The sequence below is a fragment of the Callithrix jacchus genome, chromosome 1 (assembly GCF_049354715.1).
Source record: "Callithrix jacchus isolate 240 chromosome 1, calJac240_pri, whole genome shotgun sequence".
Taxonomy (NCBI): domain Eukaryota; kingdom Metazoa; phylum Chordata; class Mammalia; order Primates; family Cebidae; genus Callithrix; species Callithrix jacchus.
In genome coordinates, this window is record NC_133502.1 from 37569727 (window position 1) to 37594627 (window position 24901).

Sequence of the window (24901 nt, forward strand, 5' to 3'; positions counted from 1 at the left end):
GGAGTCCCCTTCCACTCTCTTGTGGAAGCCTGTCTTCCCCTCCTAAACTCCATCTCTCTCTCAATTCCCTTCCACTCAGTGTGGAGCTGCTTTCCTCTCCTGGAGTCTCTCACCCTGTGTGAGAGGAGCGTTCCTTCTCTGGTTTTCCCCCTTCTGGGAACCCTTCTCACTCAGTGTGAGAGTGGCTTTTCTTTCCCTCACTCTGTCAGAGCGAGCTGTTTCTTTCTCTCTTCTTCTCCCTTTTCTCTCTCTACCTAAATAAATTACTTTCTGCAAACACTTGTTGAGTCCAGTATTTTACTTTACGAGCGCACTGTGCCATGGTACCTCTCCCATTCTTGAGAGAGTGATAGACCAAGAACCTGGAGAAACATCCTCTCAGGGGAGCTCAGGGCTCTCCTGAACCCCAAAACCCAGAAATAGCACTTTGCTATTTTACTGGTACTGAGAAAGTATTTCAAATTCAACTCCTATAAATATGAAAATCTCCACTGACAATGTTCATCTGTAAATGTGTTTCTCAAGCAACATGCTGCTTGAGTTTTAGTGGCTTCTTTAAATGGACCTAAACCTCACTGTAAAACTACCTAACCAAAACTAATGTAAAAAAATCTCACATTTCTAATTAGGAGTATTTGGGAAAAGAAAAATAATTTTACAAATGTGAATATTCTAAGTCTACCTGCTTGAGATATAAATGCCCTGTACAAGGACAGAGGAACAATAACAATTTTCACAACTGTAGTGAAACACATGTAGTCATACCATTCATGCTGCACACTCATGCATGACCTGATATTGCTGAAATAGAGTCTTTATTTCTGAACATTCCAAAACAGCAGTGTACACAGTAACAAATATTTAGTTATATGCCATAAGAAAGCATTCATTAGTGCAAATGGATTTTGTAAAAGGTCTATCAAAAAGATTTATTTGCTTTAAAATGCATTCATTTCCAGAAGCATTGTTAATAAAACATTACAGTTTCATCCTTTGTAATAAAGTATTGAAAATCAGTTGTGGTACAGTAGCAAACATTGCAGGTATTAAGTGCAATGAGCTCATGATGTCGTTATAAATATGAAACCCATGTATGACAATAAATTAACAATGAAAAAGACAGGACCATTTAACGCTGCTGTCTGGCTATCTCCTTGCAATGCCTCAAATTATGTTGTGCTCATTCAACACAAAATTATGTCTCTCAAACTGCATGATGTATTTTTGCTGATATATCCCTAGAGCTAAAAAAATAGTACCTTACCACAAAAATATTTTTATGGCACAAAATTTAAGTTGTTCCATAGTGGTTCACATAGGTGTAAAAAGAAATAGGCACAAAAAATAAAATTCCTGTAAACTATAAAAAAGTAAATTTCAAAGCATACATTATAGAACCTAGTTGTCAATATGCAATGTATTAAAATACAGAACACGTAATGGAAAGATGTTTAGAACATGTAAGTAAATTGAACAAGTTACTTTAAAAAACTCATATGGCAAAGCATTATTGATACATTTCAATTCTCTCAAAAAGTATTCAGGTACAGAGCAGTTCTACAAAAACTTCCTAGATCTAAGTGTCACAATACTGCAACCATGGGTTTGAGAATGTTGCAGTATCTCAGGCAAATATTTAAGTGCAATAATTAGTCTCTGGTGACTGGTCCATTGAGAAACAATGCAGTAAATATATTAAAACACAAAAGGGAAAGAATATCCCAACATCCACTGTTACCCAGCCAGCTAGGTAACACAACCCTCATTTTTATTTACTTCTTTCCCATTTTTCAAGGGTACATAAAACTGCATCAGTAGCAACCATCTCTCCAATTTCCATCCCTCAGAGTGCTGAGTGAAGACAGAGGCTTTGGAGGCTGAAGAAAACTAAAAAGAGACAAGAAAAAGAGAGAGAGAGAGAGAGATTGTTAATAACCCTGTGTGCCACATCACTTACTTAGACCTACTTTACCATCTAGGCTCCTCCACTGCAGTAATGGTAAGCCATTGGCACTACCCCAAGTGTATTTTGTGGTTCACACTTATGGGTCTTCACTGCATGCATATCTCCCAGAGTTCCAGTTCACGGCCAAGTGTCATGCATGCTGTAGGTGCACAAGTAAATTTGCCACATAAATAAAAGTGATCAATACCCTTAATAAAACATATTTTAAAATAAGAAAAATATAGACTCCTGGCTAGCAACATGGCCTAAAGACATAAATGGTTACTCTGTTGAATACAAACAGTAAATGAATATGAAGAAATCTTCAAAACCTTACTAGTAATGGAAGATTTGCCTATCATATTAGCAAAACATTTTAAAAAATTCTTTCGCTGAGTCCAGTGGCTCATACCTATAATCCCAATGCTTTGGGAGGCTGAGGCAGGAGGAACGATTGAGGCCAGGCATTCAAGACCAACTTGGGCAAGACAGCAAGACCTTGTCTCTATAGTTTTTTTTTTTTTTTTTCATATTATCTGGTAGTGATGGTATGCACCTATAGTCCTAGCAAGGCAGGAGGATCACTTGAGCCCAGGAGTTTGAGGTTACAACAAACTATGACCAACACCACTCCACTCCAGCCCGAGCAACAGAGTAATACCCAGTCTCTAGAAAAAATAAATCAATAATTTAAGGTAAAAAACTTGTTAAAAAGAATAATACCCAGTGTTTGCTCAAGTTTGGGGAAAGAGACCATCTCATATAGTCTAGCAGTGACAACTTTTCCAAGAGTTTAGTTTGGAGGCACATATTCAAGGATAAATGGTCTACAATAACCATATACATCAAATAATGTGATTTCATTCAGCCATCAACATGACGACACAGCTCTGCATTTACAAAGCAGAATAAGCCAAAACTTACTGAATAAATAAACATGTACCAAGATGATTTCTATCGGGTTAGTAGCATTATGGGTCAGTCTTTACTTTTCTACTTTTCAATAGTTTCTGTTTTTTAAAACTTGTTGCTTATCTGAGCATCTATTACCACTAAACAAAAAACAAAACTATTTATATATACATAAGTGCATAAAGACAGAAAAAATTACTTGTTCCACCCCTTTCAAACTTTTACTATGCTCCTTCTCCTTCTTCGTATCCTAATTTCTTATAAGAGTTGTCTGTATTCACTATCTTTATTTCCTCATCTCCCAATCTCTCCTCCATCCCTTTTATGAATTTTCTTTTACTATAACACACTCCATGAAATCCAGTTCAAGAAGGGTACATCATGACCAAGAGCTGGGCTAAAATGGCCTCTGCAAGTAATCTCAAACTTTGAAGGGAAAAAAAATTTCTACCTGGACCATACTGATCTTACCAACATAAGCTGATAAAGCCCCAGCTGAATGTCATTAAGATGGTTTTTAAAACATAAATGTGTGGGAAGAGGGTGTGCATGTGCACATATACCTGACACATTTTTTCATATTTTGATTAAACATGACTAATCGACAAATATTTGAGATCCTACCCATACTGGGCATAGCTCTTGGCATCAGGGATACACAGCAATGAACCTAAGAGTCAACTTCCCCCCACCCTACAATTTTTCGATAGAGCTACCATCTGAGCAAAGACCTGAAGGAGACACGGAGCAAGCCATGCTAGTAACTTGGGAGCAGAAAGCTACAAAGCTCTAGAGATGGAGCTTATCTGGTAAAAGCAAAAGCAAAGAATGTGTTAGGAGTGATAACGATGAGGGAGTATGACAGCAGAGGGAAGGAGACCCGACCCACACAGGGATACCCATCACTTTTCAAAGAGAGGAGAGCACAAGTCAGGTCACAATGGGTAGTGACTTACTAAGGTTAAACTGAGCCAAAGGAAAGGTCAGTGTGTATCTGGAGCAGTTTCTAGTTCCAAACTGCAAATGAAATTATACAAACAAAGATTCTTACCTTCTAACAGGTTGTGCAATTTTGCTTCGAGGCAGGTTACTCCCATTTATTGCCAACGAAGGTCTTGGGAGTGCACTGCGACCCATTATTCCAGAAGCTGCAGCTTTGTTTGGTGTGGGGATTCCTGTGTTGGAATATAGCTGTAAGCCATTCGATAAAGGCATGTTACTGCTGCCTTGAACGGTTGGACTCACATAGGCTGTGGCTTTAAGAGGTTGTCGGACAGACACTGGGAAATGCCCCACACTGTGGACTCTGTGCTGAAGCTGTCCCGGTGATGGAACTAGAAGAGAAAATGATATTCACATGAGGAAGCTTCTACCACTATCTAACCTAGGAAATGTGTGTTATTTTCAGAAGAGCCCATTATGCCTGAGAGTACAATACACATGGGAGGAGATAAATGGAATATAGGTTCCAGACAGCACCGAGTCATGGAAAATTGTAATCCTTGACAAGGATCTCCTTCCGTCCATCAGCCACATTTTAGAGTGGCTGACTATATGCAGAAACCAGTTCTAAACATAGCCTCCTTTCCTTTACAAATGTGATGACCTCTGAGTTCTTAGACAAAGTCTTCCCTGCTTGCTTGCCAGACATTAGGGTTTCTTGATGCTTGCTTTGATGGTGGGTCCATGAAAATAAAATGGGGAGATGCTTTAATAGTTCTAATTATAGAAGACAGAGGTGATATCTGTAGGTACAGTTTATTACAGATATATTCCTTAAATAATATTCATTATGTCATTTATCTATCTCAGTGGGTTGCTGGATATTATTACATTCATAAAAGCAGTAAAACCTATAAAATGAAGGGAATTGGGAACTCTCTGGGAAGAACCCTTAAAAATGTCATCAGTATGCTGACCCAACTTTGTGTATCATTTCACATTAAAAGGTAACAAACTGTTAGGCCGAAGCTTTTAAATTTTTTTTTTTTTTTGAAATGGAGTCACTCTGTCACCCAGACTGGAGTGCAGTGGCGTGATCTCTGCATACTGCAACATCTACCTCCCTGGTTCAAGCAATTCCCCTCCCTCGGCCTCCTGAGTAGCTGGGACTATAGGCATGTACCACCACGCCCAACTAAGTTTTTTGTATTTTTGGTAGAGACAGGGTTTTACCATGTTGGTCAGACTGGTCTCAAACTCCTGACATCAGGCAATCTGCCTGCCTCGGCCTCCAAAAGTGCTGGGATTAAAGGTGTGAGCCACTGCACCTAGCCAAATTTTAAATTTTTAAATCCCTTTCTCCAAGGAAAATAATCAAATTTAACAGAAACTTATGCACGTAATTCTGCCTATTTACTAACTACCTATTTACTATTTACTTTACTGCCTAGTACTTGCAACATAGTTAAACATGGACATAACCTGTTTTCTAAAACAGTTGAATTTACTTAATCATAAAATATATGATAAATACCTTTTTGAAGTAAATATAAGAGGGAAAAAAGACCCAAAAAGGTATCCATGGTTTCATTTGTTTACCATCTCTTGAAAATATTTCCTTAAAAAATACTTTATCCTTAAGTTTTTTTTCTTAAAAAAATTTGCTCGAGTATACAAGATAAAATCTATACACAGAAACACAGATACATGTGTTATTAAAAAGATAACACATTATGATCAAGTAGGTTTCATCCCAGGAATACAGAAATGGTTTAACATGGTCAAATCAGTAAATGTGATACAGCACATAAACAGAATCAAAAACAAAAATGATATGATCATCTCAATAGACACACAAAAGCATTTGATAAAATCCAGCATCCCTTTATGATAAAAACCATCAAGAAAATAAGCATAGAAGGGACTTCAAAGTAATAAAAGCAATATATGAGAAACCCCGTAGTCAACATCATATTGAATGGGGAAAAGTTGAAAGCATTCCCCCTGAGAACTGGAACAAGACATCCTTCACAAGGATGTCCACTTTCACCATTTCTAGTCAACATAACACAGGAAGTCCTAGCCAGAGTAATTATAGAAGAGAAAGAAAGGGCATTCAAATTGAAAAGGAAGATGTCAAACTGTCATTGTTTGCCAATGATATGATTGTATACCTTCAGAAAACCCTGAAGACTCATTCAAAAAGGTCCTAGATATCATATATGGATTCAGTAAAGTCTCAGGACACAAAATCAATGTATACAAATCAGCAGCACTACTATATACCAACAATGACCAAGCTGAGAATTAAATCTAGAACTCAATCCCTTTTACAACATCTGTAAAAAATAAATAAAATATTTAGAAATATATATACTTAACCAAGGAGATGAAAGATCTCTCCATGGAAAACTAAAAACCACTGCTGAAAGAAATCATAAATGACACAAAAAGAAACACATCCCATGCTCATGGATTGGAAGAATCAATATTGTGAAAACGACCATATTGCCCAAAGCAATCTACAGACTCAATGCAATTCTTTCAAAATACCACCATTAATCTTCACAAAACTAAAGAAAACAATTCTAAAATTTACATGGAACCAAAAAAGAGCCCACATAGCCAAAGCAAGACTAAGCAAAAAGAACAAATCTGGAGGCACCACATTAACTGACTTCAAATTATGCTACAAGGCTATAGTTACCAAAACAGCATGATACTGATATAAAACTAGGCACATAGACCAATGAAACAGAATAGAGAACCCAGAAATAAACACTAATGCTTACAGCCAACTGATCATCAACAAAGCATAGAAAAACAGACACTGGGGAAAGGACACCCTATTCAGTAAACGGTGCTGGGAAAACTGGCAAGCCACATGTAGAAGAATGAAACTGAACCCCCACCTCTCACCTCATACAAAAATCAACTCAAAATGGATCAAAGACTTAAATCTAAGACCTGAAACCATAAAAATTCTAGAAGATAACATTGAAAAAATTATTCTGGCTATTGGCTTAGACAAAGAAATCATGACTAAACTCCCAAAAGCAAAGGCAACTCAAACAAAAATAAATAAATTAAACTAAATTAATTAAATTCAGGGACCTAATTAAACTAAAATAGCTTCTGCACAGCGAAATAAATAATCACCGAGTAAACAGACAACTCAGAGTAGAAAAAAAAATTTGCAAACTATGCATCTGACAAAGGACTAATATCCAGAATCTACAAGGAACTCAAATATATTAGCAAGAAGTAGGAAAAAAAAAAAAAAAAAAAAACAAGTAATCCCATCAAAAAGTGGGCAAAGGGAATGAATTGAGATTTCTCAAAAAAAAAGATATACAAACAGCCAACAGACAAATGAAAAAATGCTCAACATCACTAATCACTAGGGAAATGCAAATTAAAACCGAAATGAGATATCACCTTACCCTGCAAGAATGGCCATAATTAAAAAGTCAAAAACAATAGATGTTGGTGTGGATATGGCAAAAAGGGAACACTTCTACACCGCTGGTGGGGGTGTAAATTAGTAAAATCACTATGGAAAACAGTATGAAGATTGCTTAAAGAACTAAAAGTAGAATTACCATTTGATCCAGCAAACCTACTACTGAATATCTACCCAAAGGAAAAGAAGTCATTCTTTGAAAAAAAGATACAGGCACACGCATGTTTATAACAGAACACTTTGCAACTGCTTAAAACCAACCTAACTTCCCATTGACCAACAAGTAGATAAAGAAAATGTGGTATATATACAACAAAAAAATACTACTCACCCACAAAAAGAAACAAAGTAATATTTCACAGCAACATGGATGGAGCTAGAGGCCATTATTCTAAGTGAAATAACTCAGGGATGGAAAACCAAATATTGTATGTTCTCACTCATAAGTGGGAGCTAAGCTATGAGAATGCAAAGGCATAGGAATGAGATAATGGACTCTGGGGACTTGTGGGGAGATTTGGGAGGGTGGTGAGGGATAAAAACCACATATTGGGTCCAGTGTACCCTGCTTTGGTAACAGATGCACCAAAATCTCAGAACTAAAGAACTCATCCAAGTAACGAAAATCTTAAAATGTAACCACTAAAGAACTCATACATATAACCAAAAACCAGCTATAACCAAAAAACTACTGAAATAAGAAAAAGAAAAAAAAAAAAGAAAGCTGATGTATGTATATAAAAGTCAAAAAACTTTATAAAAAATAAGGTCTGTATAAGATTCTGCCTTAGATGTGTTCCCATTTAGCTTTGCCACACAGCAAAGTTTTTGTGGTTGACAAATCATCTCTAAGATTCTTTCTAACCAATTCTACAATTCCTGAAATTGCTAGTTTTTAACACTGCAAACTTTTAATATGCTAGTACAGCAACTGTAACAAGTCTACTGCACTAACACAAGATATTAATAATAGGGGAAACTAGGAGGATACAGAGGGTGAGGGATTATATGGGAATTCTCTGTATTTCCTTTTCAATTTTTCTATAAACAGAAAACTGCTCCAAAAAAGTTAATTTTTAAAAAAACCTTCAATACATGAATTTGGCTCAATTTATTCTGAAGCATAATATACATAAAATACATGTTAAGTATACAGCTCAGTGAATTTTCAAAGTGAACATGTTCTTGTAACCACTCCTCATATCAAGATAAAAAGCATCACCAGCACCTTACAAGGCTCTCTTGTAAGTCAATGAAGGACTATTCCACATTAATGGATAAGAAGACTTAATATTGTTAAGATTCTCCAAAAACTGATCTATAGAGTCAATGAAACGCCAACCAACTTCATTTGAAATGAATTACAGAATAGTTTATTCAGGAATAGGATCCTATTAGTCCTATTATCTCTCCTACACATTATATATACATATACACACACATACACATTATATATATATTTTATATATAACAATTTATATAAATATATATATTATATATATATGATATATTTATATATCATATATATAAATATATATGATATATTTATATATATAATATATTTTATATATAAAAATATATTATATATATAATGTGTATGTGTGTATATATATATATATATATATATGTAATGTGTAGGGGAGATAATAGGACAAATAGGACCCTATTCCTGAAAACATATATATATAAAATGTGCAGGAGAGATAAAATATATATGCATTATCCTAATACAGTCCTATTATCTCTCCTATATATATGTATTGTACATTTTTCTAGCGCTCAAATCTGCTATTAATACACAGAGTTGGAGTCAACAAAAATTCCTAATTGTTACCATATTTGCTACTCTCAAAACTGTATTTCTCTCATTGTACACTTATGCTATTGATTTTGTTTCCTTTTTTCAACACAGGGTCTCACTCTATCTCTTGCCTAGGCTGGAGTGCAGTGGTGCAATCTTAGCTCACTGTAGCCTCCACCTCCCAGGCTCAAGTGATCCTCCTACTTTGGCTTTCCAAGTAGTTAGGACTACAGGCATATGCCACCATGCCTGGTTAATTTTTACATTTTTTGTAAAGACAGGGTTTCATCATATATATATATATATATAATGATAGGAGAGACAATAGGACTCTTACTAGGATAATACATATATATTTCTATATATATGTAAAACCACCCTTGATTTTTAAAAGACGTATAAGAGAAACGAGTTAAAATTAATAGGCATAATTCTAATTTTACAAATGAGAAAACAAGACTCAGAAAAAAATACTTAACTTTCCAAAAAGTTGATGGTTAAGAAAACACCCAAAACCAGGTCTTTGACTACAATTGTGTTCTTCCTTCTACACTTGCAGCCTTTCCAACTATCTACCCCACCTTTGTTCTTTCCAGAAAGCAAAGTGGTCCAGAACTAGAAATTGTCAAGATATGAACTTAGAACGCATAAAGAACAGTGGTTTAGAATGCTCTTAAATGAGAGAAAATAAGAGTACAATCTTAAGATTTGAAACAAAAAGTTATGAGAGTCTTCCTTCTACTACACATTAACATTCTTCTTGGGGGCTTTCTCTTATTATGCTTGACTTACAAATGATGATTTTTCTCTTTTCCTCATTTCTTTTACATGCATGAATTGGAATTCTATTACAAAGAAGATGTTCCCCTTTTTCTATGTATTTATTTATCCAATTAAGTATGAACTATGCATATTTATTTTATTTCATCAGTTATAATTCATTACTATAATTATTTTCTCTGTGGCTCAAACTACCCCAAATTTGGCCATTGGGAGGTTTCTTCAACTTGGCTCCTGTATCCTTTTCACATTTTCCTGTCATTTTGGTGGTACTTCAATCAAAGCTGAACATTCTTTGCAGTGTACATTCTATTTTGGGATGTACATTTTTCTAGCACTCAAATATGCTATTAATACACAGAGTTGGAGTCAACAAAAATTCCTAATTGTTACCATATTTGCTACTCTCAAAACTGTATTTCTCTCATTGTACACTTACGCTATTGATTTTGTTTCTTTTTTCAATACGGGATCTCACTCTATCTCTTGCCTAGGCTGGAGTGCAGTGGTGCAATCTTGGCTCACTGTAGCCTCAACCTCCTAGGCTCAAGTGATCCTCCTACCTTGGCTTTCCCAGTAGTTAGGACTACAGGCATATGCCACCATGCCTGGTTAGTTTTTGCATTTTTTGTAAAGACAGGGTTTCATCACATTGTCTAGGCTGGCACACTATTTATTTTTGTAATTTAGATATAGAATTGTGTATTTCTATCAGCTAAATTTCTTCATGATACAATTGGCCTATTGTCCTAGCCTCCTGACATAAAATCAGTTATTAGTCCTCTTAGTTTCTACCATGAGCAAATTTCATAAGTTGTTTCTGCGTGTTAATACGATCATTGATTCAAATATTTAACAGTTCAAGCCTTAACATAGAATCCTGTGGCATTCATTCATTCATTCAAGCAGTCACTGAGAGTTCCTTGTGTTCAGGCGACACATCAGGAACAGGGAACAGAAAGTTGAATAAATAATGGTCCAAGCCCAGAGGGAGCTTACAATCTAATAAGGAAAACAAATATATTGATGGTGAAACATGGTACATGGAATAACAGAGGTAAGCACCAAAAATCTAATCCGTTCTAGCATTGTTTGGGGGTATTTGAGAAAGCGTGTTAGGATGATCCAGGAAGCAATGAAGACTTCTGAGGGCATGGTATTTGAACTGTATTATAAAAGTCAGTAAGAGTAAACTGAATGAAGAAGGAATAGGAAGAATGCTAGGCAGAGAGAACAGCACATGGAGCTAGAATATCACAGCAGTTAAAAGCATAAGCTCTGGGGAGTAATCAGATCTAGGTCTGCTCTCTCCTTTTCTACCTGCATGGCCTTGGACAAACTGCTCCTTAACCTATCAAAACTGTTTCCTTTTCCACAAAATAAGAGTGGCAGTAGAAACTAATGCATAGAGTTGTTGGTAGAACTATGTAAGAAAATGAATATAAACTAGTTAGTACAGTTCTTTGTACAGGGTAAATGATGCCACTTTGTTGTTAGGAACTAAAGCATCATGAAATGAAAGACCACTGCATGTTAGGGAAATACAACTTGACATCCAAAACTAAGTTTGAGGGAAAAGGGCTACAAGTCATTTCGGATGCAGACTCAGACAACCGGTTGATGACTCTTGGCCAGTACACTCAGTACATGGCTCAGGCCTCTCAAGTTTGGGCATTTTTATGAATACTGAGACTATGACCTTATGCCTTCCTCCTAGAGGTCGGAGTAAGACTTAACTGCAACAACCCATATAGACAGCATAAATAGGAAAGGGGGGATACAGAAGCAGCACATCCCCACATAAAGTGAAGATACACAGCACTAGGCCTAATGGTCACTGCTAGGTAAAACATAGAAAGTAAGTAACAGAATGTGGTAAACTTAAAGAGTGGATAAAAACTACTTTAGACATATTAAAATATAACTTCATATAAAGGGAAAAAAGATAAAAGTATGCACGGGTGAAAAACAAGACAAAAGTAATGGCTAGACAGAATTAAGTGTGCTTATTCAGGTAGAGAGCTAGAAAGAAGGATCTACAAAGAAAAAAAATTTTGTATGATGAGTGGATAAATCAATCACCAGGTAGTACTTACACTATCCTTGGATATAAAGAACTACAAATAATTTACTATTATTACAAAATTAACAATTTAGTATATGTGCTGCAAAACAAGCACTAAAAAAATTAACAATTTACTATGATTGATACCACAGGCACTGGTAAAAATACTATTCAACTCTAAAGGTGAAATTAAAAAAAATAAGTTATAGAACAAAGAGAAAAGTTTAGTGTGCTTGCAAGTAAATATAAAGCAATGAAACAGATATGTTTCTTACAATTAAAAATTATAAAAGTTATACAATATATAAGTATATCAAATAATTGTACTCACTACAAGATTGTATTCTTGAAATTCCATTTCCAGCTCCATGCAAGCTTGAGTCAAAACTCTGACTATTTCGCACGGTGACTGGAGAACTAACGTTGCTACTAACAGCGGTTGTACTTGGCATCCGGGCTAGGTTAGGCATACTTCTTCGGAGCTTATCTGGAAAAGAATTTTACTAAATTAAAAATGACAAATGTTATGCAACCAAAACACTAGCTTTCAAAAGCAAATAACAAAAGTCATATTGTGCTCCATAATATATAAAAACAATTACGTCCTGATGATGAAGATTTCTGACCTGCTATACAGGAAAAAGCACTCCCCACCCAGAAGGGTTCCACCAAATAAACATGTGAGATGGCTACTACTGAGTGTCAACTTGACTGGATTGAAGGATGCAACATATTGTTCCTGGGTGTGTTTATGAGGATGTTGCCAAAGGAGATTAACATTTCAGTCAGTGGACTGGGACAGGCAGACCCACCTGCATTCTGGGTGGGCACCATCTAATCAGCTGCCAGCACAGCTAAGATAAAAGGGCAGAGAACGGGGAAGGAGCGGACTTGCTGAGTCTTCGAGTCTTCATCTTTCTCCCATACTGGATGCTTCCTGTCCTCGAACACCATACTTCAAGTTCTCCAGCATTTGGACTCTTGGACTTACACCAGTGGTTTGTCAGGGCCTCTTAGGCCTTTGGCCACAGACTGAAGGCTGCGCTGTTGGCTTTCCTACTTTTGAGGACTCGGGACTCCCAATTGTCTTCCTTGCTCCTCAGCTTACAGACAGCCTATCACGGGACCTCAGCCTGTGATTGTGTGAGTCAATACTCCTTAATAAACACCCCTTCACATATACATTTATCCTATTAGTTCTGTCCCTCTAGAGAACCATGACTAATACAATGTGTAAAAAGACATAGGGACTAGATAATCAGTTAGCTATTTGTTCCTATTCAATAAGTGGACAAAAATATATTTAAAAAGTTAGAAAATAATCTTACAGCCATTTAATTTATCAAAACAACCCTAGAAATTAAGTTACATGCTTCTTTAATAAAAAAGAAACCTAGAAGAATCAAAACCAAAATTTACGGAATCTTTTGTTACCATATCAAAATGGAACAAATTAATAAAATTCAAACTTGAGATGTCTTGAAATATCCACTAATCACATTAACATGACCACATTAATCTCTGAAAAATTTTAACTTTCATGAGTATGCCACCAAATGTGTGAAAACAAAAAAGACCAAGAGAATGCTTCTATTTTTTGAACTTGCTAAGTTCATCTTTTGCCACCAAGAGGCAGCAGAGAGTCACACACAGATCTCAATGTTGAGATGTGAAATAAGCCAGTCATAAGATGGCAGATGTGAAATAAGCCAGTCACAAGACAGCAGCTATAAAACAGTTTTTTCATGATCAATACATATCCCCCCAAAAAACTAAAGTACCTATGTCAGGTCATTTAAGCATATATGTGAAATGCATAGATGAGGGAGAAAAGCATATATGTGAGTAGTAAGCCATAACTAATTCAAGGACAAAACTAATTCAAGTATTGAATTCATTTCCTTCTCCCCTTCATACACTACTCCTTCTACATTACTTAGATCCATAAACTCTAGCCCTGTCCAGTACATCACCTAATCCAGAAGTATAGGAGTCTCTCAGGATTCACCTTCTCTTTGCGCCATACTTTCCAAGTCCTGTTAATTCTGCCTCAAAAACATTTAGTGAATCTTCCACTACCACCTAGTTCTGACCTCATTATTTATCACCTACATTTTCACAAAATTCTCTTAATTGGCCTTCATGTACCCTTGTGTCTTATTTCTCCAATCCAATCTCCCATACAGCTGATTCCACTTTTCCTAGAGCACAGAACACAGCTAGTCACCCACTTGCTGAAATCCCTCCAACTCCAATTTCTCCCCTGCTCCTTTCTTCTGAAAGCCCAAGCTCCTAAGCACAGCCTAGATGAGGCCTTCAAGGCACAGGCTCTATACTTCTCCAGCTTGTCTTTCAGCCTGCTCCCCAAACACAGAGGAGAACTCTCTCATACCTGTGAGCATGCTGGTCTCTCCATGTGGACACCCACCCCCTGCTTTGGAGAAGGAACAAATGAGCAAGGGAACAAATATTTATTGTGTTTACACTAAATGCCAGGCACCCTATGAGCTGTTGGGGATACCACAGTGTATTAGGCAGATACAGTCTTGAGTCTCATTTATAGTCAAGATTTATGGTCTAGGTTTATAGTCTAGACCAGAGATTCTCAATCCTTCCCCATGCCACCACTGATTCTAAAGAGAAAACCTAAGATAAATTTAAACTTAAATTTTCTCCCAAATAAAATAAATATTAAAGAATAATATTTTGATAGGGATAAACCATGGAAGATCATAAATCATTTTAATATCTAAAATTTGTTTTACCCCTCCAACTTATAAGATATTTTTATCTTTATTAATATATACCCCAAAACACTAAAGTGCACATATCAGAGCACTCAATCTTACGGTCACTTTCTGTCAAGCAAAACCAGAAGATAAGAATATACTTGAATATTAATTCAAAAGGCATTCAAGTCAAAATCAAACTCAACTCTTCTTATTCTGCCTTCGTAAACTGCTCCTTTGACATTACTAATACTCATTGAATGTTGTCATATGCAGCAATTTTTGCCCCCTTAGGGTGGAAAAGACAAAAGAGTAAACAAGCATAAGTATACTGAGATGATATGTATAATAAGAACGCATAAGAAATTGTAGAGAGGGCTATGGTAGAAAAGAGTATTTTACTTATGTGGCTCTAATACTTTAAGAATTGGCACAATTATCCCACCATAGAGAAGCTTTTCTATGTACTTCCCAATGGAGGTATCTACCACTCACACACTTCTTCCCTTTCTCTGCATAATTCTAGAGTAAGGATGCTCAAATATTGCCACTGACTGTTCGATTCCTTGACAATTTTCCTTATTATCTTCTTGCAGCCTATTTTCAACAATCATATGTCTCATATTCCCAAATTCCTATTAACGTTCCCAGCCTCACACAGCAAATATTATGTGTATGTTTTGGCAGACCATGTGTAGTAGAAGAGAGGAATTAGAAGGATTCATCCCTACATAATCTTAGTGGCCACATCTAGGTCTTTTGAATATCACAAAAAGTAGTGTAAAAAAGTCAGCCTCTATCAGTACTAGACTATTTTCAATATATATTTCCAATTATATCTTTTTAAGCAGCAGGGAGGCACAGGAACATAATTATATGCTATTAAGAAAATTAATTGAACTTCTATATTTCTTTTTAAAATCTCTATTTACTATTACAGTTTTCATACATACAGAAATGTTTTAAACTAGTATCAAACAGCCATCTGTTTTCCATCTGGTTATACTGGTTGGTTCCATTTTGTTATATTTAATTTATCTCCATATATATATTTGTTTGCTCAGCTTAACAATATAAAAGCTTCAGACACCTAAACACTTTAAATGCAGCACATTGATCTCCTAAGAATGAGAAAATTCTATAGAATCACAATATTGTAATCACATGTAAACAAATTAACAATATCATATTATATGATAATCTGCATACAAAATTTTTCACACATCCCAAGAATATCTTTCATAAGCTTTTTCCCCTAAACCACGATCCAATCAAGGTCCACATGCTACACTTGGTTATGTCTCTAACCTGTGTTAGTCTTTAAAACCAATCTTTACTCATATTTAAGCAATGAGTTAGTTTCAGAAAGCTTTAATCTTGAAATATGCTCTTAAAAATAAGGTCTTCCAAGCATAAATATTTAGGACACTATTCCCCTTGGAATGAAGCTGTGATCTCCAATTTTGTCAGACCATCTGGAAATGAGGTATATGTCCTGTCAAACAGTGTGAAATGTTTTAATGACCACATATACTTTAACGTTCAGGGAACCAAAAGTAATGTTCTATTTCTATCTTCATAAGAAATCAGCAGTTTAATCTTCAAGGACTGAGATGCAGCAGGAAACTGGAAGAATGGACCAAGGAAAGAATTCAAATGAGTTTGCTCACATTAAAGAGGCAGCAAGACTCACCACACTATAAACAAAGACTCGGGAATCTTTAGGACTAAAAGAGACACTCATTATCCAACAAACAGCAAGACCTAGACATCCAGTCAGCCCCGGGTCCAGAGGAGGCCCTCATGATAATAAGGATTACATCACACCAGCAGTAATCCCTGCCATACCCTAGAAATTATGGGAAAGTTGGCAAAGATTCTACAAGTTTAGTCATTTTGATATTTAACAAGTTATTCCAGATATGCTTCTTTTAATTCTATGATTCCCAGAAATATCCCAGAAAGTTTTATGAGCCATCTCTTTAAATCTGGGCAGTGTAGGAAATATTAAAGCAGAAAATATTAACATACATATCTAGTTTATTCTCAATTATTTTAAAATGAATCAACGGTTTAACAATTATTTTTGCCTATCTATATTAATAATTTAGAAAAATATTTGATAGATTAGTTTCAAGGTGACCATTCTTATTTCACAATTTTGCTCAATATTCTATGGTAACAAAGGCAGGCTGGAACATCTGAATCATATGATAATAAAAGTTTAAAAACAAAAGGGGTGAAAACAACCTTTATTCAGCACATCTACTCCAGGCTCCAGGCAATGGAACTAACATTCATTATTTCATTTACCTCTTATATTTAGGTGAAGGAAATGTGTGTCAGATGGTTTGGCATGAAATTATATCTAAGTTTCCAAAGAGACAGATATGATCTTCTCCACATTTTAGTTAAGGAAACCAAACCTGAGAGAGCTGAGAAACTTCTCAGCTTTGCTTCTCAGGGTCTACTGGACTTCAGAGCCTCTGCTCTCAACCATTAAGCTAATTAGTCAGAAGTCACATCCAGAAAATTGCCTTTGTATTCCATTTTTCTTGTATTATGGAAACTAGACATTTTAGGCAAAATAAACCTACCACAAAGGGACCTCTCTAAAGGTATATCTCTACTTTCCTGTGAAGAATATTCCAGCATAGGTTTCACAGAAACCTAATCCTTTTCAAATGGCATTTGATGGAAGTGAAATACCACTTTTCTGAGGAGCAACAAACAGCTGATTGGAGGAAAATAATACTATTAACAATATCAATCAAGATGCAGTGCTAGCATCTGCTTGACAACTTGACTATGATGTTCTGAATCACTCAAGTATATTTAAAAAAAAAGCTTTAGAGAAATGACTCTAGGTCTCCTGTCTCGATTTTAATAAGATGCTATGACTTCCACTAAGCATATGGAATACATTGTCTTTCTGATGCTATGAACTTGAATATGTTAGTCATGATGACATTTTTTAGCCACCACTCTTTTAAACTCGAAATCTCAAGGTAGTAAGAGAAATTATGAATATAAAATTTGAAATATTTTCAAATGATCTCTCAATTAGCATCAGCATGAATGACACAAGTACAAAGGAAGAGAAGGTAAATTAAATACAGGACAATGGCTGAACACAAATACAACATTTATATTTGGCCTAGAGATATTTTTAAAGAACATTTGATCACTTCTGGGCCCAGCTTTGAGAACTGGTGACATATAATAAATAAGAACTGTAATTGTGGAACTATAAATTATTTTTAATTGGTTTATCTCTCCATAATATACAGAATTTGTGTGAGAGTCCAGGTGATCGTTAGTACGAAAACATACAAGACTTAGAATATTACATGATTGCTTCCCCCATAGTTCTTGCAAGTCAGAGTCTAACTACTGGGAGTGTGGAAGAAAGAAAAATGATGAAGAGATAGAAAAAGTATGAAAGAATGACACATACAGCAACCCACCATGTTGACAAGACAGATCAACTTCCATTACCATGCCAAATGCTAATGGAGAGCAGCCTCCATGTTCCTGCTACTACACAGATCTTAATCTAGGTGTCAGGAGATTGGAGGGAAAGATGCATCCCGAACTTCCCTAAATCTGGCTGTGTAAGAGCAGCATCCTCTCCAAGCAACATCTTTTGTGCTTACATCACTCTGTGCTAGAAACAGGCAGTAAGAGACAGAAGGTTGTACATAAGGTGAGGAATGACACAACTCACAGCCTTTGCGTCCATGGGCTTGACTACGAACTTCTCAGCTTGTACAACCCTGCCTGTGCCATAGGCACCAGCAACAATGCAGAGATGCTGCACATTTATAAGTCATTCTGAGCCAGCTATGTCATGGAGGTTTTCTTGAAGTTGTGAGTTTATAAATCTGGGATATGTAATCAGAAGCCAGTCAATTAGAGATGCAAATTTAGACCAAACCGAGGAGGTCTGGAGGATGAATTTAAATCTGGAAGCATTTACCAATTATCTGTATTTCTCTTAAAACTGTTCCTTGGCTGGGCATGGTGGCTGTCATCCCAGCACTTTGCGAGGCCAAAGCAGGCAGATCACTAGAGGTCAGGGATTTGAGACCAGCCTGGTCAACATGGTGAAACCCTGTCTCTACTTAAAATATAAACACACAAAAAAAAGTTAGCCAGGCATAGTGGCACGTGCCTTTACCCCGGCTACTTGGGAAGCTGAGACAGGAGAATCACTTAAACTTGGGAGGTGGAGGTTGCACAGTGAGCTGAGATTGTGTCACTGCACTCCAACATAGAGGACAGAGCCAGACTCTGTCTCAAAAACAAAAACGATATTTCTTGACAAAAACATAGTAAAGACCAAAGCATATCAAATATCAAAAAAGCATACAACCTACCTCCATTGGTCCTATTTGGTTGCTGATCTGGAGTTTGGGCTTGAGGTGAATAATACTGTTGCTGCTGGTAATTATTTGAAGGAAAATACTGGGAACTGGGGCTCCTCCTACACTCCCGAATGCTGGAGAAAGTCTGTGAATGGGGAATTCCTCTTTGGAAAGGGGAACATCTCGGAAGACGAGGCTGAGGTGGTGGCAAATGATCAAATTCCTCTTCATCTTCCAGACTGTATCGGTCATATTCTTGATCACTACATGTCCCTTTTTTTCCTGAACTCAATGACACACTGGAACTATGTCTTGATACAGATGCTGAAGTAGAAGCATAATCTTGCCTGAGACCTATAAAATAACAAACAGTGCTCTAGTGTATTTTGATCTAGCTAACATTAAGTTATAATTAATCAAATATTAGATGAAAAATTGTGGCAAACAGATTACTCACAGAAACTTATTATCTTGCTCTCAAGTTTACTAAATCCAAAGATAATAATCACATTTGCCTAATGAAACAGATATCTAATATTGGACGATTCTCTTTTGCAAAAGGATTGCCCCAATACCTACAAAGATTATATATATCTGCCACAGCTCATTCATTAATTTCTATCCATGTACCCAAATGATCCCTTTTCAAATCAAGAGTTATTTTAGAAGAGGAACTTAGAAAGAAATATTCATCTCATTATGAATAGTTTGCTATGAGTTAAAAACAATTAAAATCTTCAAAAAAAACAAAAGTAGGCAGTCATTCTACTACCCATCCCCAACTTTTAAAGTCAAAGGGAAAGTTTAAAAGCTGAGGTACAAATATTTTCCCACAAGGTCATCTCTCTGTTGTTCTTTTATGTTATTAATATTATCTTCAAAGCACACTGACATTTCAACATTTCTAATAGTTTTAGGACATCCTATAATCATCTAAAAATAGTGAAACTACAAAGTTCTCGTTATTTACCCCATTGTCAGTACTACAGTTTTTTTAAAGTGGTCTAGCCCTGACTACTTAACTTCTGAAACTGACATAGAATCTTTTAGCCATATATATTTCAAAAAGAGTATTTAAATTTGTTTTTACTAAATAATGATATAAAATAGCTATATTTCCCCTTAAAATTGTATCTTATTAGATCCTGCATAAGCATTACCAAGTTTCTCAGAGTAGCCTTGACTAATCCTGAAAGCAGGAAATTATTATGCTTAAATGATACTTATTTCTACTTAGGTTGGCTGAAAAGAAACAAACATTCCAGTTCTGTGCCTTTTGATGCCGTTAATGCCCTTCAACTAGCTCACTCCCAGATTATTTTCTGTAACTTTATCAAAGAACCAGTGATAAACTATCCTATTTCTACTTATCTACTTTTTCACAATTATTTACCCTGAGAAGTATGTCAATGCATTTTAATTGAAATTTTAAGATAACTGTAGACTCACATCCAGTGCTTAACAACAACAACAACAAAAAGTACTTTGCCCAGTTTCCCCCAGTGGTAACATTATGCAAAATTATAGAATACTATGACAGCCAGGGTATTAGCAGTGATATAACTCACCCATTTTATTCAGATTTTCCCAGGTTTATTTGTGTGAGTGAGAGAGAGAGACAAAAAGAGAAAAAGAGTATGTGTGTGGGGAGGGTGTGTGTGTGTGTGTGTGTGTGTGTGTGTGTGTGAGAGAGAGAGAGAGAGAGAGAGAGAGAGAGAGAGAGAGAAAGAATATTAAGCTTTTAAGCTTTATGCAATTTTATTAACTGCAGGTCCCAAGATCCACCAATGAATAGTACCAACACTGCAAAAATCTCATGTTGCCCTTTTATAACTACATCCAGCTTCAAGACCCTCTTGAGGCCCTAAGCCCTATCCCTAAATCCAACAACCACTAGTCTGTCCTCCATTTCTAACATTTCAAAATGTTATATGAGTGGAATAATGCAATGCACTCTCTTTTGATCAGTTTTTATTCAGCATGATTCCCTGGAACTTCAAGAAAGATGTTGTGTGTATCAGCAGTTTGTTGCTCTTTATTGCTGAGTTGTACTCCATGGTATGACTGTAGCATGATTGGTTTAATCATTTACCTACTGAAAGCCATCTAAGCTAATTCCAGTTTTGGGCTATAAAGGTGCTCAGAACATTCATTCATGTACAAGGTTTTGTGTGAACACAAATTTCCACTATTCTGGGATAAATATCCAAGAATGCAGTTTGCTGAGTCACATGGAAGTTGCACATTTAGTTTTTTAGAAAACCGTCCACCTATTTCCATAGTGGCAATACCAGCAATGTCCATGAATCAATGTATTTTCATCAGACTAGGTCTTACCACCTCATGATAGTGTAAGAAGCATATAACTGGCACCACCTAAAAAGCAGGACAGCATGAGAGAAAGAATCTCATTATTTGCCCATTACCTGAAGAAAAATGCCTAAACCTCCCTCTCCCTCTGTATATTCCAAGTGGAAGCCTCATTTTTCTAGTTTAGAAAGAACACATACTTTCTTCTTGCAGACGAGCCATGATCTGAACATCAGTGAGGTCCTGCAATTTATATCCCATGGAGATAGAATCATCCTCCAGTTCTGAAGTACTCAGCTCACTGTCGATAGATGACTGGGGACTGAGCGGGGAGCCCCTGGAAGTGTAACCTGAAACACAAAGGAAATGTGTGTTCTTTCATCTGTAGGGCTGATCATAGGCTTTACAATTCATATATACATGGTCAGCAATTTTTCTCATGTTTTCATGTTACAAAAATCACCAACATGTCACCATGTAATGGTCCATGTGTACATCACGTGTTCACAATTCATATATATGAAACCACTTGTTCATTGCTTTCAAATTCAATTCTCACAATTTAAAAAGTCACTGTGTACTATACACTTAAACAAATTGTTAAGAGGGTAGATTTCACATTATTTTTTATCACAATAAAATAATTAACTACTGCTAGAATCTGCATCCTATTAGATACATATATATCTAAAGGCATGGTATAAGAACATACATATTCATTTTACTGGCAGTTCCATGGAGGGGGGAAAAAAGAATATATTCACTTTTACTTTATTAATAAAACATACTTGTCTGACAGTAAGAGACTATATAATTTTAACTAAATTTTAATCTGGTCCATTTGTTAATGAGTACAAACAGCAGTGCTACAAATGAGTAAGAATATCTCACATCTAAAAGGTGCACGTACAAATGCAGAAACATATACAAAACCCACCTAATATAGACCAGAGAGTAGTCACAGGAGACTTATAGCCACCCATGAAAGAAAAAAAAAAAATCAGTGGCTTCAGACAAAAGAACCAAAGAACAAATAGAAGAAGGCTATAGGAATGGAATCACACCAATGCTGAGAAAAATAAGAAAATGGTGAGATCCTCATCTCATAAAAAGCCACTATGACTGTTTTCTTCTCCACAGTCTTAGCTAAATTTAAAAGCTATCAGAAAATATAAAAATATACATAAAGGCTTATAATCTTCAATAATTAAAAACTACCTAAATTGTGTCTGACATTTAATTTTAAAAGCACATTAAGCATTTGGAAATACAGAACTGCATGCATATGCTTTTGCTAAAGAGGGAAGACAATCTGCTACATATGACTGAGAGCAGTAGATCAATGGCATCAGAGTACAAAGTAGTGCTAGGTCTTTTTGTACTCCAAGTAGGCAGCACAAATTCTCCATTCTAAGATTATTCTAAAGCTTTTCAATGAAAGATGAATATGTAAGCTGTGTTTAGTAACTGAATTACAAAGCAAGCAGCTAGTCAAGAAGTTAAAATATTACCTGTTTTTTCAGGTGTTAGTATTGCTTTATTTGAGGTTTTAGAGAAGCTGGGAGTATTAATGCCATTGCTATAAGGGCTGAGTCTTGCAACGGGACTATAAGGAAAAGCCAGTGAGGCAGTTGAAGAGAAGAGACTCCGCCATCGGCTAGCTGTCATAGAAGCAGAAAATAGCACCAGTTAGCTACATGGAAGCAGATGTTGACTTGTCCGAAGGAAAAAGGGAAGAGATTAAAAAAAAAAGAGAGAGAAATCGAGAGACAAAGCAACTTTTCATAAGACTATCTTAACTGACTTCCACTTATTTAAAGAAAAATATATAAAAAACAAATAATTTGTGAAATAGGGCTCTATTTATACATTCATTTTTAAAAAATACATCAATCTTACTTTGATTAAAGCCAACATGCCTGTATAATAATGAAAATGCACTTCGAGTTTCTACATTATGTTTTCAATTTTCTATTTCCACATAAAGATTTACTGTTTTGCAATATAAAAAAGGATTAGTATCAAGAGAGAAACTCAAATTTATAATCTTTAGGAATATGGGAAATGTTAATGTTAACTATATGTAATTCTATATTTTTCCTACTCATTTAATATCAGAAAATATTGATAACATTTCACGTCAATTCATACCCAGATTAAGGGAGGAACTTAGAATGACTATTGTGTTTCCAAATGGCCTTGAGTCCAAAACAAAGTTGAAAGGAAAACGGTGTACAAAGTAACAGAACAGTATCTATACCAGAACTTAACAACCACTATGACTATCGCAGGTGGCAGGTACAGAGACTATCTGTGATCACTTGGATTTTTTCTTTAAAAAAACTTCCAAATTTTCGGCATTAAGCATACACATTATTTATGTGACTAACTTTTAGAGATAGGAATATACATGTCATTACTTTAATACGATTTTGATATTAAATTAAAATAATGAACAGAAAGGAATTACATCAGCCACAGGCAGAAGATCTCATTCTTACATTACCTCATTTGTCTCATTAATGTACTTCTCCTCTCCAAAATTACCATCCCTTGTCTCTCCATATTTTTGGGGTTGTGCACACACAAAAATCCCAAATCATAAAAGCTTAAGTCACACCAAACATGGTTTAATCTATCATGACAAATCAATGTGCTAGGCAAAATTCACTTTTCTGAAAAGTAACCATTTTGACATGTACTAAGCAGAAGGAATGATATAAAAAATATAAATGAGGCTAAACTTCAATAAATAACTTGGTTTGTATTCACTGTGAATTTGACAAAACTTGAAAAACCAAGTATTAAAAGGACTGCTTTGAAATACATGTCCCCAGACCACTTTTAATGAGCAATGCTAATGAGCAATCAGACAGCTGAGAAGTGCTTTAAAATGGGCAGTAGGATGGAGAGAGAAAAAACTGTGTGATGTGGACAGTCAGGATAATAATCAGCTCCAAATTGGAATTCTTCAGATCCTTGCAAAACATCATCAAGTCTACTCAAAAAACAAAATGTTTTCTTTTACTTCAGCAAGAATTATTATATACCAAGATATTCTAACAATTACATTAAAACTATCTTTTCCTTAGGTATATGGAAGAACTAGGCAAGGAAACTACACTGACAATGACAACACTTTCAGAATCCACACGTTTCGTGACCCTGTAAAACCTGGTTTCCAGTTGACACCAGTCTCGTATGTCACTTAACCAACCTTAACTTACAGGGCTTATGCAGCTCTTCCCAATCTGAGCCAGAACACAGACATGCACTCCTAGTTCCTTCTCTTCTATGTAGGTCAACTTGACTCTGGAATACACTACAAACTAGGGGTTAATAATGCAACACACGCTAGGTAGCTGTTCTCACATCTTCAATCTCTATTATTCAAAGTTTCTCATTAAAAATTCTATATTTCAAAAGGCCAATAGTTCTTTGTGACTGCTATCCTGCTTAACAGATGATGTTATTTTATACCAGTCTGATCACTCGCCAGGCAAATTACAGTAACGGCGTGTTCTCACCCACAGATGCGGGTGGCAACACATCACAAGTAAGCAGCATTCATCACTCGGTACAATAAC

General features: G+C 35.8%; 1 protein-coding gene across 7 annotated transcripts in view; it reads right to left on the reverse strand.

Moving 5' to 3' along the window:
• Positions 1 to 798: 798 nt before the first annotated feature.
• SLAIN1 (SLAIN motif family member 1) overlaps positions 799 to 24901 on the reverse strand; it is a 64949-nt gene continuing 40846 nt past the window's right edge. For 4 of the 7 annotated variants that reach the window (XM_008979839.5, XM_078340710.1, XM_035295668.3 and 1 more), the window contains 6 exons: positions 22826 to 22975; positions 21515 to 21664; positions 19017 to 19358; positions 12240 to 12395; positions 3909 to 4191; positions 799 to 1887 (listed from right to left, as the gene is read on the reverse strand). In XM_008979839.5, the coding sequence (XP_008978087.2) occupies positions 1812 to 1887; positions 3909 to 4191; positions 12240 to 12395; positions 19017 to 19358; positions 21515 to 21664; positions 22826 to 22975 (1157 nt within the window). In that variant the 3' untranslated portion in view covers positions 799 to 1811. The remainder of the gene's footprint in view (positions 1888 to 3908; positions 4192 to 12239; positions 12396 to 19016; positions 19359 to 21514; positions 21665 to 22825; positions 22976 to 24901) is intronic. The other 3 variants (XM_035295655.3, XM_078340777.1, XM_035295673.3) reach the window with 1 other exon arrangement.